Below are 14,670 nucleotides of genomic sequence, written 5' to 3'. Positions count from 1 at the left end.
GGTATTTGATCTTTGTTTCATATGGATATGGACAGCAATCAAGATTCACAACAGCTTAATCAGTCACCGAATACGGATACGGGTACGGGTATAGGTACTGGAACTGGCACTGGCACTGGAACTGGCACTGGAACTGGCACTGGAACTGGCACTGGAACTGGCACTGGAACTGGCACTGGAACTGGCACTGGAACTGGCACTGGAACTGGCACTGAAACTGGCACTGGCACTGAAACTGGAACTGGAACTGGAACTGGAACTGGAACTGGAACTGGCACTAGCACGGCCACTGACACTAGCACATCCACAGGCACTAGCAGGGGCACAATACGAAACGGATTTGACAATTTTCGTCAAAGATTCGATCCACAGTCTTTGGGCACAACTTCCACAGCAACTGGGAACAATCAAGCAAATGCAAGTACAACCCCCACCACAAACCTTCCCAACACAAGTCTTAGAGACTTTTTACGTGGCAGCGGTCGTGAGGAAAGCGCCACCATTATTACCGTTGACTATGTATTTTCGGATGAAAATAGACCAACTACTCCAAATAGGTCAGGATCCTTAGTTCTTTCGTTGCCTAATACATCTACCACTAGAGATCCCAGTGTGGTACAGGAGATGATAAGAATGGCAACTCAAATGGCTTATTCTTTGATAATGACTAGTATCCGAAGTCAAAAGAAGGGAATCAAACTCTCAAAATTCAAATCATTTGAAAAAGTGAAATTGGCAAATTTACTTGATGAGACAAGAGTATGTTCTATTTGTTTGGAGGAATTTGAGCCGTTGGAGGATGAAAAAGAAGTGGAGAATATGAATGAGAAGGAGAAGGAAAGCGAGTCTTGTGTTGAAGAAGACCTTGACGGATTTATTACAAGCAAGAAAAGAAGACTCCTGAATATAAAGTCTAAGTTGATGAGGAGATTCTCTAGATCAAAGACTGAGTTAATTGATGAGCATTCACTGTCTGGAGAAGCATCAAACTCATCACTTCTTTCAACTGATGATGCAAACGCTAATACTGCTTCATTGCCACATACATCTACGGAAGCATCTGCTGCTGCTGCTGCCACTACTACCAATACTACGACTAATGCTACGACTAATCTGCCAACAACTTCGGTTCCTCCACCAGAAGCGGAACCAGTCTATCTTCTTGATTTCACGGGGCTGCTTTCACATAGTGCAACCAAACTACCATGCAATCATATATTTGGAGAAGATTGCTTATGTGAGTGGTTGAAGGAAAATTCAACTTGCCCATTATGTAGGTTTTCACTTGTTGATACAAGTGAATCATCAAGAACAAATAACGATGATAATAACAATGACGGTAATGATAATGATGGAGGGATAAGAGATGCTAATGGTATATTTGGAGGGTCGTCTTCTCAGCGTCGTAATATCAATGGACAAACATTTACCATTTTTTCATTTCCGTCACCTGGAAACAATGGGTCCAACTCAAACTCAAACTCAAACTCAAACTCAAATTCAAATTCAAATTCAAGCTCTAGTTCAAATGGTTCTAATCTCAATAGAGATGAGAGCAATACTAGACCGGCTGCAGCCAATAGTGATACCAATACATCAAATACCTTTCGTTCGCCATTTTGGCATTTTTCCGATAGTTTACAACAACACATAGGGAATGCATTAGATACGGGATCTAGTAATCGTTTTACGGTTGATCATCTAGGTGGGTTTCTGAGTATAACTCGGAGACATCAATCGGGATCAAACCAAAACACTAATGATACCACATTTTATACTTTAGTTAATCCAAGAGGCAATAGAAGAGAAACAAGATCCATGGAGTCCGCCACTTCGGCATCTGGAAATCAGACTGGAGAAAATAACCAAACGAATCAATCAATATTACCGCAATTAGATTTTTCTACAATTTCTCGAGTAATTCAAAATTTATATCAACTGTTTGGCACTGGTCAGAGAAGTGAGACTACAACTACACAACATCAACAACATTTTCAACAGCAACAGCAACAGCAGCAGCAACAACAACAACAACAACAACAACCTCCTGACTTTACCGAAATTATGAATCTCATTTTTGATAGTTTTCAACCGTCTGGGAGGCATACAGACTCCTTTGCTAACGTTTTGAGGAGAAATGAAAACAGAGAGGGAGCTTCTCTTGCTAATAATGTATCATCATCATTATCTGCTGCTGCTGCTCAGAGCAACGCATCAACAACTCCTTCTTTTTCTTCTTCTTCTTCTTCTTCATCATCATCATCATCATCTTTTTCTTCTCCTTCTCCTTCAACAATACCACCACTTGCTCCACCTGCCGTGGAAGCAATCAATACTGCTAATAGCAACTTTTTGGGGTCTAGTGCAGTTCATTCAAGAGTCAACGAACTTAGACAAACAAGAGGATTCACAAGCAGAAGCAGCAGGAGCAGCAGGAGCACAAGTGATTCCAATACAACAGGGAGGAGTTTTGATGATGATGTTTCTACACTTGTTAGTGTAGAGCGTGCACCTTCCCCATCAGCATTACCACCTACAGTTGATTCCAACTGTATTAATGAGGCGAGAAATGGAAGCTTTTCTTCATCTGTGTTATCAGTTAACGAAGAGGACGGAGAGGACGAAGAGGACGGAGAGGAAGAAGAGGACGAAGAAGAAGTTATGGTTTTGAGAAGAGGTAGCAACGATGGCAATGGCTGTTTAGGCATTAGAGATAATGTTGGCGGGTATAACAATGAAGAAGAAACTAACCATTGTGAGTTCAACACTGTTGACAGTAATGGCAATAGCAGCAGTGGATCCAGATTAGGTAATTTTTTTACTCAATTTATGGGAGGAAATAGGAGAACTACTTGAAGTATGATTGGACAATCTACAAATACTTTTTTTTTTGATAGAGACGTTTAATTGTGACTGTTCAATGAATAATTGCATGTTGAGCTAATGAGTTTTTCACTCATTAGTTTACTCATTGGTTGTTGTTCTTTTTTTATAGAGAATATTTAGTTTAGCAATAAACTTGCATACTGAAATTAACAAAATATGTGCCACTTTTATTAAAAGAGTAAAATGAAATTAATAATTAAAGAGTATCTAACTGCTATTCCATAGCCATAGCCCAAAACCAGAACCAGAACCAGAACCAGAACCAGAACCAAAACCAAACCAAAACCAAAATCAAAACCAAAAAAACGAAAATCAAAAAAATAAGAATGTTCAAAATAGTTTAGAATAAATCAGCAAACTCAGCAACATGAGGATGTACTAAATCAACATACCTCCATCGTTTCTCACCATCAATGCCTATTTGTTGATGGATATGTGGCATTGTGTTGTAAAATTCATGGAAATTTGCTGTATTGTAATCTATATCATGGTACAGTTTCGATTGCGCCAGTTGCGACAGCTCACAATTTTGCGTTTGTACACACGCATTTGGTGACTTGGTGTATATATAAAAAGGGTCTTGCTGTTTTTGTTTTTGTTGCTGCTGCTGCAAATTGTACAATAGAGATGATTGAGATGGTTTAGATGCAATTGCGGTTCTAAAGGGCGATTTCAACAATGAGCGTGAGAAACGTGTGAGCATAGTGAATATATGGATTAAATGGCTTCAATGAAGACAACTATGATAGATTTATCACCTACTTCTCTAACTCATCCATCTATCCATTTATATATGAAACTTCTCGAGGATGAAGCTTTATGTGTTCGTATAGGTTGCAAAAACAGGAAAAAAATTACCCCTCCCTTGAACAATGCATTTGGTAGCGTTGCCTATATTATAGCCTACCATTTTTGTTTTCTCTAAACGAGCTTTCCCCCCCCCCCCCTGCCAGCTCGTTAACATAAAGAGCAAAGATTGAATTTGTTTCGAACCAACAGAAAAAAAAAATAAGAACAAAGAGGTAAATAGATGTGAGAGAGTCGTACTAAGCCCAAGCCCAAGCCCAAAAAAAAGGAAAATTGAGGGGTTTTTTTTTTTGGATATACCGCAACAGAGGTAGGGTCGAAAAGGAGGGGAAACAATTCCAATTATGAGTAATTTATAAAAAGCTACTATTGTAAGTCTATTGTATACTCACCATGTGAATAGTAGGAAAAAAAATAAATGGCTAGAAACTGCCACTTGTTAGACACTCTGGCTTCTAGACCTTTCGATATTTGATAATAATTAATTAATAGTGTCAAAAATAAAATAAAAAATAAAAATATGTAAACACTATCGAGCAACACTATCGAGCAGAGCGAGAGAGCGAGATAGTGTTGTAATAAGCTAGTTAGTATGCTCAACTATCCAGCAGAGCGAGATAGTGTTGTAGTAAGCTAGTTAGTGTCGGTCGATAGTGTCGGTCGATAGTGTTGTAACAAGCTACTGAGTGTTGCTCCACTATCTCGCTTTGCTTGATAGTGGTCGATACCGCAGACCATGATAAGCATGCTTCCAATCACTCTATCTCTTGTCTTTGCTCACTGCCACCCCCTTTTATTTGACAAATATTCTAGCCTACGTTTTTCTCAACTTCTTTTTTTTCAACTTCTTTTCTTTTCAATATATTAAGCTCCTCCAAAAAAGAACGTACTTACTACTACTACTACTGCTGCAGCTGCTGCTGCTGCTACTACTACTATTACTACTATTTTTATTGTAATTTACTCATTATCCTTCTTCCATGTGGCGTTGTTTTAATATTTGGTAAAAATGGCATCAATATATTACTCAATTTCTTCAACTCTTCTAATTTAGCAACATCCAAGCATGTTTGTAACACATAATTACCATACGGATCGTTTAGTATTTGATTGATTTCCTCGGTCGATAATTTTGTGAACAATACTTGGATAATTTCATCCTTAACTGTAGTGGTGCCACTGCAGTTGTTTTCATCTTTCAATCGCAATGATCTCTCAATAACATTTGATCCAAATTTATGTATAGATAATTCATAAAAATTCTCCTTCAAATACGATATTATTCTCTGAATACTGTTTGAATCACTACCATCATGATGAGTCAAAACATACTGGATAACGTAATTTCCATACGGGTCATATGCAAGCTTATCCACTTTCCAACTAATCTCCTGGCTCAACCGTTTGATTTGTTGTTCGTCCCCGTGATCAAGACATCTCTGTAAAACACAACATCCATGACGATGACTTGCAATTAATTCACAGTTTTCCAAACACGTATCAAATATAAATTGGTTTCCACACTCATCCTTATCATCACTGGATAATTTCGTTAGGCATTTTTGAACAACATGATTACCATTTAAATCACAGCATAATTCAATAATATGAGGTGCCAATTTGTCAATAATTAGTTTTCTAGATTCCTTCTCTTCTGTGCCTAAACAATCAATTAGTTTCTGTAAAGCCCTTGTACCATGTGAGTCTAAAGATATTCGAACTAGTTCGTCTTGTGCATTTTGCACCAAAATTAATCTTTGCTCAGCAGTAATACATTCGATCAATTTCTGAATCAAATAGTTACCAAATGCATCAACCATTAAATCTGCTGTATTAGATTTGATTTCGTTGAAAATAAGCGTGGCCACTGGATTATCATCCTTCTCCCCCATCACTGCTTCCTTATCCGGCTCCTTCCGCTGTTCCTCCTCCTCTACCTCCTCCTCTACCTCCTCCTCTACCTCCTCCTCTACCTCCTCCTCTACCTCCTCCTCTACCTCCTCCTCTACCTCCTCCTCTACCTCCTCCTTTTCATTTTCCTCCTTTTTGCTATGTTTCTTTCGCTGCTCATCCAATTCACGTTGCAAAAATCTACATCCATGTTGATCAGCACATAAACTCAATATCAGCCCTTTGAAATCCTCAACCTTGGCATCAATGAACTTACGTGCATCTTCACCACGACGGGCCTGATTGAAATTATAATGATGTTGATGTAGGGGATGGTACTGGTGTTGGTGATGTTGGTGTTGATGAGAATTATAACGGTTTGTGTAATAGTTTCCACCTTTTTGATGCCTTCTTTGATCTTGATTCGTTTCGCTATTTGGAAATTGTCCATTCCGGTGTTGAAAACGGAATCCACCGTTTATTTTTTGTTGATGCGGTTGAAAATGAGACGGTTCTTGTTGAAGTGGTGGTATTTGATGTTGATACTGATGCTGATGCTGTTGCTGATGCCGCTGTTGCTGCTGCTGCTGCTGTTGTTGTTGTTGTTGTTGTTGTTGTTGCTGTTGTTGTTGTTGTTGCTGCTGCTGCTGTTGCTGTTGCTGTTGCTGTGGATGCTGGTTCTGTTGAGCAATTCCTTCACCACCTATATTTTGCATTTGATGTGTAGCATTCCATACTGACCCTTGTTGAAACCCAGGACCATTTGGTTTAAGCGGTAAGCCTGGGGAGTTCAAGTCAAAATTTTGAAACCCAGTTGATGTTGGAGTGTGAGAAAGTGATGAGTATTGGTATGGTGGCATCATTGGATGGGGCGGTCCTTGGTGATGAGATATGGGGACTGGTGAAAAAGGACTAAACTGAGGGTGTGTTACATTTAGCGGTGGCACATGGGGATTCCCCATTAAATGAGGAGGAAGCATAAACTGATTATTTTCAAAAGTAACATTTGGATCAATAATTTTGGCTCTAGCTGGCTGATACTGATCAAGTTTCTGAGGTAAATTCAATCCGTTTTGCTGTTGAGTCTTGGTATCTTCTTCAGACTCTGGCGGTTCAAATGGTTTGATAAAAGAATCGAAACTTTCCTTACCATCACGATCTGGTTTTAACGCAGGCTCAGAGAGTGACAAATCTTGCCCAGTCTCTGCACCCACATAACCACTAGTCCACTTAACTGGCTGAGTAGTATCTGATCCGTCAAGATTGTCCACGGGAGGTTGTGGAGGCGTGATGGAGCGAGGAAGAGAGCCAAAGTAATAACCTCTTTTCTGTCCTTCTGCACTATTAGAGTTTGCTTTTGAGGCATTACATTTTTCTTCCTCCTCCTCTTTCTTCTTCTTCTTCTTCTTTTTCCTCTCCTCGTCATCCTCCCCCTCCTCCTGATGCCGCTGCTGCTCCTCATTGTCTGCCTCCTTATCATCATTATCATCGTTTTTTTCAACAGCATTGAAATTCAAATTTCTTATTGCTCCAACAATATCAATTCCTGTTTTGCCAGATTCATCTTCATCAATTACTTCAACAGCATTCTGGTCTGATAAAGGGGCAACAGTATCAACAGTATCCTCGTCTGGTAAAGATCTTCCGCTACTATCCATCGTCATCATCATCTTCTTCTTCTTCTTGTCACACTTGTAATCGGAAGTTTCGGAATCGATTTTAGTTGTTTTGTTGCTAAAGAAACTGGATCCAATCAGTGCACTTCTCAAGCCCGTTGTGGTATGCCCATTTCCAAGTCGTCCTTGTGTTGTTGTTGTTGTTGTTGTTGTTGGTGATGATTTAGCCACTGCAGAAATCGAAACTGATCTCGTCATCACTGTCAATAAACCTCCTCTTTCACGAGAACTTCACAAACACTAACAAAAAAAAGGCCCTCAATCAATGGACAGAAATGTCTACCAATGTTGAAAATCTAGTATACAAATGATGAATTGAAAAGCTCTTTAAAAAAAAAAAATATATGTATATAATAAAATGGAACAAGAAAAACCTGGCAACTAATGTACAATATTTGGTGGAAATCAAGACCAGTAAAAGACCAACAACCAATGTGCTTGCCCGAGTATAGTTGTCCTGCCTCTGTGTACCTCAAACAGAAATGATGATGTGGATATTACTGGTCTCCAGTTGGTAAAGAGTTTCTTTTCTCTCTCCTTATTACGAAAATTTATTGTTTTGATCTTTTCCTCTTGTATATCTTTACTCTTGATTTTTTCTCCCCTGGCTTTGAACGCGTTGGCATTAGCACGAGGCGGGAGAGACTAGAGGAGTCGAAGACTAGAGGAGGGAGAGGCTAGAGGAGTCGAAGACTAGAGGAGGGAGAGGCTAGAGGAGCCGAAGGCGACTCTAGTCGAAGGATATTAAGTAGGACAGAACTTTGAGTAAATATATAGAGCTTGAAACAAACATTCATTGTCTTTCAAGTTAAACAGCTAGAACAAGGAGGATGTTTTTGTTTTCAAGTAATTGCTGAGGGTAAAAGCTATACAATGTAGATACAGTATAGGTACTACAATGGATTACATGGCGACTCTAAAAAGATAAAGTTTATAGTAGGTTAGGTAAAGCATACAATGGTGGTGGGTGAATTTTAGGAATGAGCTCTTGTAATCAGATTCCCGACACTATCGAGCAAAGCGAGATAGTGGAGTAGCACTGACCAACACTATCGAGCAAAGCGAGATAGTGGAGTAGCACTGACCAATACTATCGAGCAAAGCGAGATAGTGGAGTAGCACTGACCAACACTATCGAGCAAAGCGAGATAGTGGAGCAGTACTGAATAGCTTGTTATAACACTACCAACACTAGCTCGCTTCGCTATCGAGCAGAGCGAGATGGTGGAGGGGCACACTGACTACATTGACACTATCGACACTAGATTCCTCATTGAGAAAAGGTGAGTGAGTAATCAGATTCCTCATAGAGAAAAGGTGAGGGTGAGAGGGTGAGGAAGAGGGTGTGGGTAAGGGTGAGCTTTAGATTAGAGGTATGAGAGCACAGTAACTGCCACAAATACTATCTCCACTATCCCGCTTCGCTCGATAAATGATACTTTACTATGCAATTGAGAACTATCGAGCAGAACAACACTTTGTAACTAGTTACGAGAGCTTGTTACGACCCCATCTCGCTCTGCTCGATAATGCTCATTATCCGCCACTTAACAATTTACCTCCTAAAAAAATGCTCATCTCATCGGAACAAAAGTATACAGCGAAATAAGTCCTTTGAATAATCTCCTGAAATAATTTGCTAAATATAATGAGTGGCTTGGACTTGCTGTTTCTACAGGACTTACCAACTTATCTACCTAATGAAGAGCCAGAACCAACTGAGCTGTTATTGTCTAAACCTGAATCTAGCCATGGAGTTTGCCAAAAGGAGGAAGAAAATAGGTCTGTTGATGATAACCAAAAGGTGATTCGAATACCTGGAACTAATATAACCTTACAAACGGAAGAAGATATTAGGAAGTGGATCGAGGAACGTAAAAGAAACTGGCCTTCGGAAGCAAATATACGACGAAAGAAAGAGGCTCGACAACAAGGGCAAGAACAAACAAAGATTGAACAAAATAACAGCAATATTCGAAAACGTTTACCTGAGGAGTCAGAACTAAGCTCCAAAAGAGGTAAAAGTCTTTGTCGGAATTACCAGCAATACAAAAAATGCAAGTTCGGTGACAAGTGTAGGAATGTTCACGAAATTGTAGTTGACCCAAATCCTATTGCAAATGGCAATGCCAATAACACAACTCATTATCGAAGAATCATAAATGGAATAAACACCCTCATTCCAAAATTATACTCCAATCGAACTCAAAACACGCCAACTTCAAATTCCTCACTATTCAAACACTTGATTACTAGTGACCAAATGCTGAATGAGAACATGGTGATTATCGACTTTATTAAATACTTGGATGAGAAAGGGCTAATCGACCATGAAGTAATGAAAGATAGGAAATGATAAATAAATGGAGAAAATTGTTTTTCTATTTTTACCATTCTATATTAATACGCCTAATACTACCCTTTCCAGATTGATCTCTCTCTCTATTTCTCTCTCTATTTCTCTCTCTCTCTCTATTTCTCTCTCTCTCTCTCTATTTCCTCTTCTTTTCCCCTCTTTTCTCTTCTTTCTCTCTAATATAAGTCACCGTCATAAGTCTTTGTGGCGTCAAGTAATATGGAACACTGTTTAGCAACTTCAGCCAATTTGCCAATTACAATCTCGTTGCCTCTACCAAACCCATATATAGAATAAGATAACCCAACTTTTTTGCAGAATTGTATAACAAAAGGTTGAACGCGTCTGAAATTATGACGTGGTAAACGTGGGAACAAATGGTGAATTGCTTGAAACTGTAAACCTCCATGGAGGAAATCAAGCCACTCGGGACAATCCACATCCATTGTAGTTCTAAGCTGCCTGGATGGAAATGACTCACTCACACCCAAGTCAGCGGTAGACATGGCAAAATGAGATAATGTGATTTGAACATGTACCAACATTGTGGATACATGACTCACCAAGATGTATATGAATCTGTTCCATCCACCGTGAATAGATTTAAACACTAGCAAGTAGAAAAACCAATAAAAAAAGAAACTCATTCCGGCAATTTCAAAGTATCGAAACCATGCCGCACGGCCCTTTCTTGGGCCCTGTCCCATAAGAAGGTATGTCCAAGAAAGCCTGTACAAATTGAATCTTCCAAAACATAATATTGGATAGTACATGTATTGCTGGATAGGTATCAATTTCTGGGCCAATTTGTCAAACCATAAAATTTTTTCATAAAAGGTTGAATAAACATTCCCAAACAATCTCACACTCACTGCAAAGAATGGCAAATGTTGAATATCGGGGTCATGCACAGGATCATTGGTCACCAAGTGGTGAACATTGTGATTCCGCTTCCACCAACCCAAACTCAACCCACCAAACCAATCAGCAATCAACATACCAAAGATGTTATCAAATTGGTAATTGTGAGTAATGGAAACGTGACCTGCATCGTGGGCAATGAACGTCCCTTGCTGCCAAGCCATGCCCATGAAAACGGCACTTAAGAACAAATGATTCATCTTAAGAAACGAAATAGAATATAAAAATAATGATCCAATTTTCACCATTTCTCGAACATATGCAGAATACTCGCATTTGTAAAATCCATTCTTGATAATCAAGTTATGTAGTTCAACATATTCGTCTCTTAAATACCGCTGCGTTTTGTAATCTAGAGATGGAATCAGTTTCATGTCTTTCCGTGAGAGCCTATTGTCGTAATCTTTCATAAGCAGTTTAGGATCAACTATAGCGGTGTTTGAGTGATTTACAGGAAACAAGATGTTCTCATTGGACTCATTAACCAAAACGTTCTGTGGTACCACGGGGGGGGTGAGTTTCTTTTCATAATCCGTAAGTTTTGTATCCTTTGATGCTGCTTCTTTTTCCTCTTTTTCCTCCTTCTCCTTCGTTTCCTCTTTTTCCTCCTTCTCCTTCGTTTCCTCTTTTTCCTCTTCTTGTATAGAGCTTGAGGATGATGTTAGATCCACGTCTGACAGGCTCAAATGCTCTCGATCCAACTTTTCATTCAATGAGTCGTCTCCTTTACTTGTTGCCGCCTTACCCTTTCTATATATGGCACCTTGTATTGGCGGTAGTAAATTCTCCCAACAATAATCAATTTCACCAATTTTCCATTTCTTGAAAGTCTCCACTGTCTCTTTTTCGTGGTATGCGTTCATCTCATCGGTAGCATCGCGTCCAACCATATGTAATGCCGCCGTTTCGCCTCCTGGATGTCGAGGTAACCATTGTGTTATGTTGAGTACATCCTTTTCATATATGACTATTGTTTTTCCCTCGGCAATCAAATCCTTTACTTCGTTCCGAGATAATACCTTATACTCACGCCCCATACTTCTCGGTCGTGGCCCTCTACTGCTACTACTACTACTACTACACCAAAAAAAAAAATTTGAGAAAAAGAGATATAGAGAAGAAGAGGGAAAAAATAATCAGACCCAAGCTACTGGTTAATAACAAAATAAATAAAAAAAAGGAGGATTTGAAGATACGATATACCTTTTCATATATCTGGTGATTTGAAAAAGAAAAAAAAAAAAAAAAAAAAAAATTTCGTATGCAGATTGGTACGAGCAAGAAAGAAGTCGCACCATCATTGCATTTTGAGTCACCTGCTTAAGGAAAAGTGTGTGTTTCTTGTTTGGTCTAGTTTCATTTATAACATCTATTTAACAAGTCGTATGTAATTGGTATGAATGTAGGAACCAAGTAATTGTCATTAATGTCTGCTACACCTTCTAATACGCCTCCCAATATCACAGCAACAAGAGCGTTTTCCCAGTTTGTAATCGGCGTATACTTTATATTTTTTCTGTTGAGATACTCTACAAGGTAGAACGCCAGGATAGTGCTTAATACAAACGCAACAGTACCTTGGACCGATTTTGAGCTTCCTTTCCATTTGAAAGTTCCAAATCGTTGGCCAATAACTGATGCAAGTGTGTCACCAACTCCTAAGCTTAGGATCCCCATGTATCTGATTATGGTAGCGCTCGTGTTGTTGCTAATAATGCTAATGCGATAGTCGTATACGATTGGAAACGAGACGCCCAAAAGTAAGTAAATGTAGGATAAATTCAAAGCTCCCATTGAATCCTTTGAGTCTTGAAAGTAGGTGAGCTTATTGGAAAGATATCTTCCAAGCCAAGACGTGTCGTTGAGTCTTATTCCTTCAATGAGCAAAAACACAATAATCATTCCAAGCAAGGCAATCAAAGTGAATTCAATTTGGTCAAAAAGAATGCTTGGACTGAATGTCAATGCAACAATAATAAGCAAGTGCCAAATTTTCCGTCTCAAATTCAAACTGAATGATTTGGCAAAGTAAAAAACAACGGGGATACCGACAAAGGCCGAAGCAATCCAAACTTTGATCAAGAATAGCCGTTGCGAATCGTGTTGTATATATTCAATTAGCCAAATGATTGCGTTGTTTCCGAGAACAAATTTCAACTGATAAATTGTCAAATAGGTGAAAATGGCTCCAAAAATGACAAAGTTGATGAATTCTGGTAAATAAGCGTAAACTGGAAACAAGAAAAACAAAGTAGCAAGTAGACTTATTAATAGTTTTTGAAAAATCACCAATGGCACTATACCATTGACCAATTTCTGATTAAACAACAAATTAATGAGCAATAACGAGATCAATTGGATTTCAGATTTCTTTAATGATTTGTGATTTGACCCATTGGGCTCCTGAGAGTCTTTTGTATCATTTAAGTAGCTCAACACAAACGAAAGAAAGAAATGTGCAATTGTTATTTGAACCATTTGGAAAATGGGCATGGTAGCTTGAGCCTCCTCTTTGTAAAGCACGTAAAACATAATACTTGAAACTATTTTGAAAATCGAGTTCATTTTGTCGACAACAAAATAGTTGAGTGAGGAATTGACCAAAAGCCAATTTGCATCAAAGTACAAAATATTGATCAACGAAGGGATTAGAAAACTGTAAAAATAATTGAATTCGGGTGGACTAAACAAAGTCTCTTTGCTCTTTAAAACACTCAAAATTGTGCAAGCAACAGTGCCCAAACAATTGAAGAAAAGCATTGGTAACGATTTCCTTAAATGATCAAATTCATCTTGCTTGAGGTACACCAACTGGGCAAAAAAGCCAAAAATGAGTGCTTGTACCGCTTTCAAGAGGGTCATATGTTCACTCAAGTAATTTTCAAATCTTGATAAATAATTAAACGGAAACATAGCTGTGTTTTCGACATTGCTTTGCAAACTTTTCTTTGGTACATCTTTCTTTTCCTCTTTCTCTATAGCAAAATTATCAAGGTCCACATTTCGAAATACTTCAGCAGTAGACCTTTTACTTATATCTTCTTGGATGGGACCCTTTCCCAGCCTATTGGAACTCTTTTTCCTCATCAACTAGCTTTTCTCAACTAGCTTTCCTCAACTAGCTTTCCTCAACTGCTTTCCTCAACTAGCTTTCCTCAACTAGCTTTCCTCAACTGCTTTCCTCAACTAGCTTTCCTCAACTAGCTTTCCTCAACTGCTTTCCTCAACTAGCTTTCCTCAACTAGCTTTCCTCAACTGCTTTCCTCAACTAGCTTTCCTCAACTAGCTTTCCTCAACTGCTTTCCTCAACTAGCTTTTGCTTGTCAAAAAAAAATCTTTTGAAAAAATTAAATGATAAAAATAGAACCTCATCAAGTAGAAGTTGAAAAAGAAAAAAATGTTTTTCAATTGAACATCTTCTTTGTGTGGACTGGCGCTATCATGGTATAGAAGGTGAGAAAAACAAAAGGAATAATATCAAAATTCCAGTAACTAGTCGAGCAGAGCGAGACTAGTTGAATAGCGGAGGTGTAGAAACTAGTTGGCTTGATACGCGACACTATCGAGCGAAGCGAGATAGTGGAGCACTCTAGCTCTCAACACTATCGAGCGAAGCGAGATAGTGGAGCACTCTAGCCCTCAATACTATCGAGCGAAGCGAGATAGTGGAGCACTCTAGCCCTCAATACTATCGAGCGAAGCGAGATAGTGGAGCACTCTAGCCCTCAATACTATCGAGCGAAGCGAGATAGTGGAGCACTCTAGCTCTCATCTTATCAATACTATCGAACGCGTATAAAACATATTTTATATTTTATTGTATATATTATTAAGTGATACTATTTCTCATTGACACTGGATTAATAGGTCTATGCTTCTGAAACTAGTCGAGCAGAAATGTCTATGCTTCTGAAACTAGTCGAGCAGAAATGTCTATGCTTCTGAAACTAGTCGAGCAGAAATGTCTATGCTTCTGAAACTAGTCGAGCAGAAATGTCTATGCTTCTGAAACTAGTCGAGCAGAAATGTCTATGCTTCTGAAACTAGTCGAGCAGAGCGAGACTAGTTGAATAGCAGAGGTGTAGAAACTAGTTGAGTGGAGATGACTATGTTTCTGAAACTAGTTGAGTGGAG

General features: G+C 38.9%; 5 protein-coding genes across 5 annotated transcripts; 2 read left to right on the top strand and 3 right to left on the bottom strand. All coding sequences in view use genetic code 12, as the record gives it.

Annotated features, from left to right (window-relative positions):
- Positions 1 to 21: 21 nt before the first annotated feature.
- Positions 22 to 2,856, top strand: KGF56_003248 (SAN1; the record flags this gene model as incomplete). The annotated part of the gene is made up of 1 exon (XM_049324562.1): positions 22 to 2,856. The coding sequence occupies one exon, from the start codon at positions 22 to 24 to the stop codon at positions 2,854 to 2,856; it is 2,835 nt and encodes a 944-aa protein (XP_049179726.1).
- Positions 2,857 to 3,226: 370 nt separating this feature from the next.
- KGF56_003247 (uncharacterized protein) lies at positions 3,227 to 3,589 on the bottom strand (the record flags this gene model as incomplete). Its single annotated transcript, XM_049324561.1, has 1 exon — positions 3,227 to 3,589. One exon carries the CDS (start codon positions 3,587 to 3,589, stop codon positions 3,227 to 3,229), a length of 363 nt encoding a protein of 120 aa, XP_049179725.1.
- A 1,054-nt stretch (positions 3,590 to 4,643) lies between these two features.
- KGF56_003246 (uncharacterized protein) lies at positions 4,644 to 7,457 on the bottom strand (the record flags this gene model as incomplete). Its single annotated transcript, XM_049324560.1, has 1 exon — positions 4,644 to 7,457. One exon carries the CDS (start codon positions 7,455 to 7,457, stop codon positions 4,644 to 4,646), a length of 2,814 nt encoding a protein of 937 aa, XP_049179724.1.
- Positions 7,458 to 8,907: 1,450 nt separating this feature from the next.
- On the top strand, positions 8,908 to 9,615 carry KGF56_003245 (uncharacterized protein; the record flags this gene model as incomplete). Its single annotated transcript, XM_049324559.1, has 1 exon — positions 8,908 to 9,615. The coding sequence occupies one exon, from the start codon at positions 8,908 to 8,910 to the stop codon at positions 9,613 to 9,615; it is 708 nt and encodes a 235-aa protein (XP_049179723.1).
- A 176-nt stretch (positions 9,616 to 9,791) lies between these two features.
- KGF56_003244 (SLD) lies at positions 9,792 to 13,623 on the bottom strand (the record flags this gene model as incomplete). The annotated part of the gene is made up of 2 exons (XM_049324558.1): positions 9,792 to 11,503; positions 12,114 to 13,623. 2 exons carry the CDS (start codon positions 13,621 to 13,623, stop codon positions 9,792 to 9,794), a joined length of 3,222 nt encoding a protein of 1,073 aa, XP_049179722.1.
- Positions 13,624 to 14,670: the final 1,047 nt, after the last annotated feature.

Source organism: Candida oxycetoniae (assembly GCF_023343755.2).
Source record: "Candida oxycetoniae strain CBS 10844 chromosome Unknown scaffold29, whole genome shotgun sequence".
NCBI lineage: Eukaryota > Fungi > Ascomycota > Pichiomycetes > Serinales > Debaryomycetaceae > Lodderomyces > Lodderomyces oxycetoniae.
The sequence above is the reverse complement of the archived record's forward strand: the minus strand, read 5'-3'. Positions and strand labels throughout refer to the sequence as shown.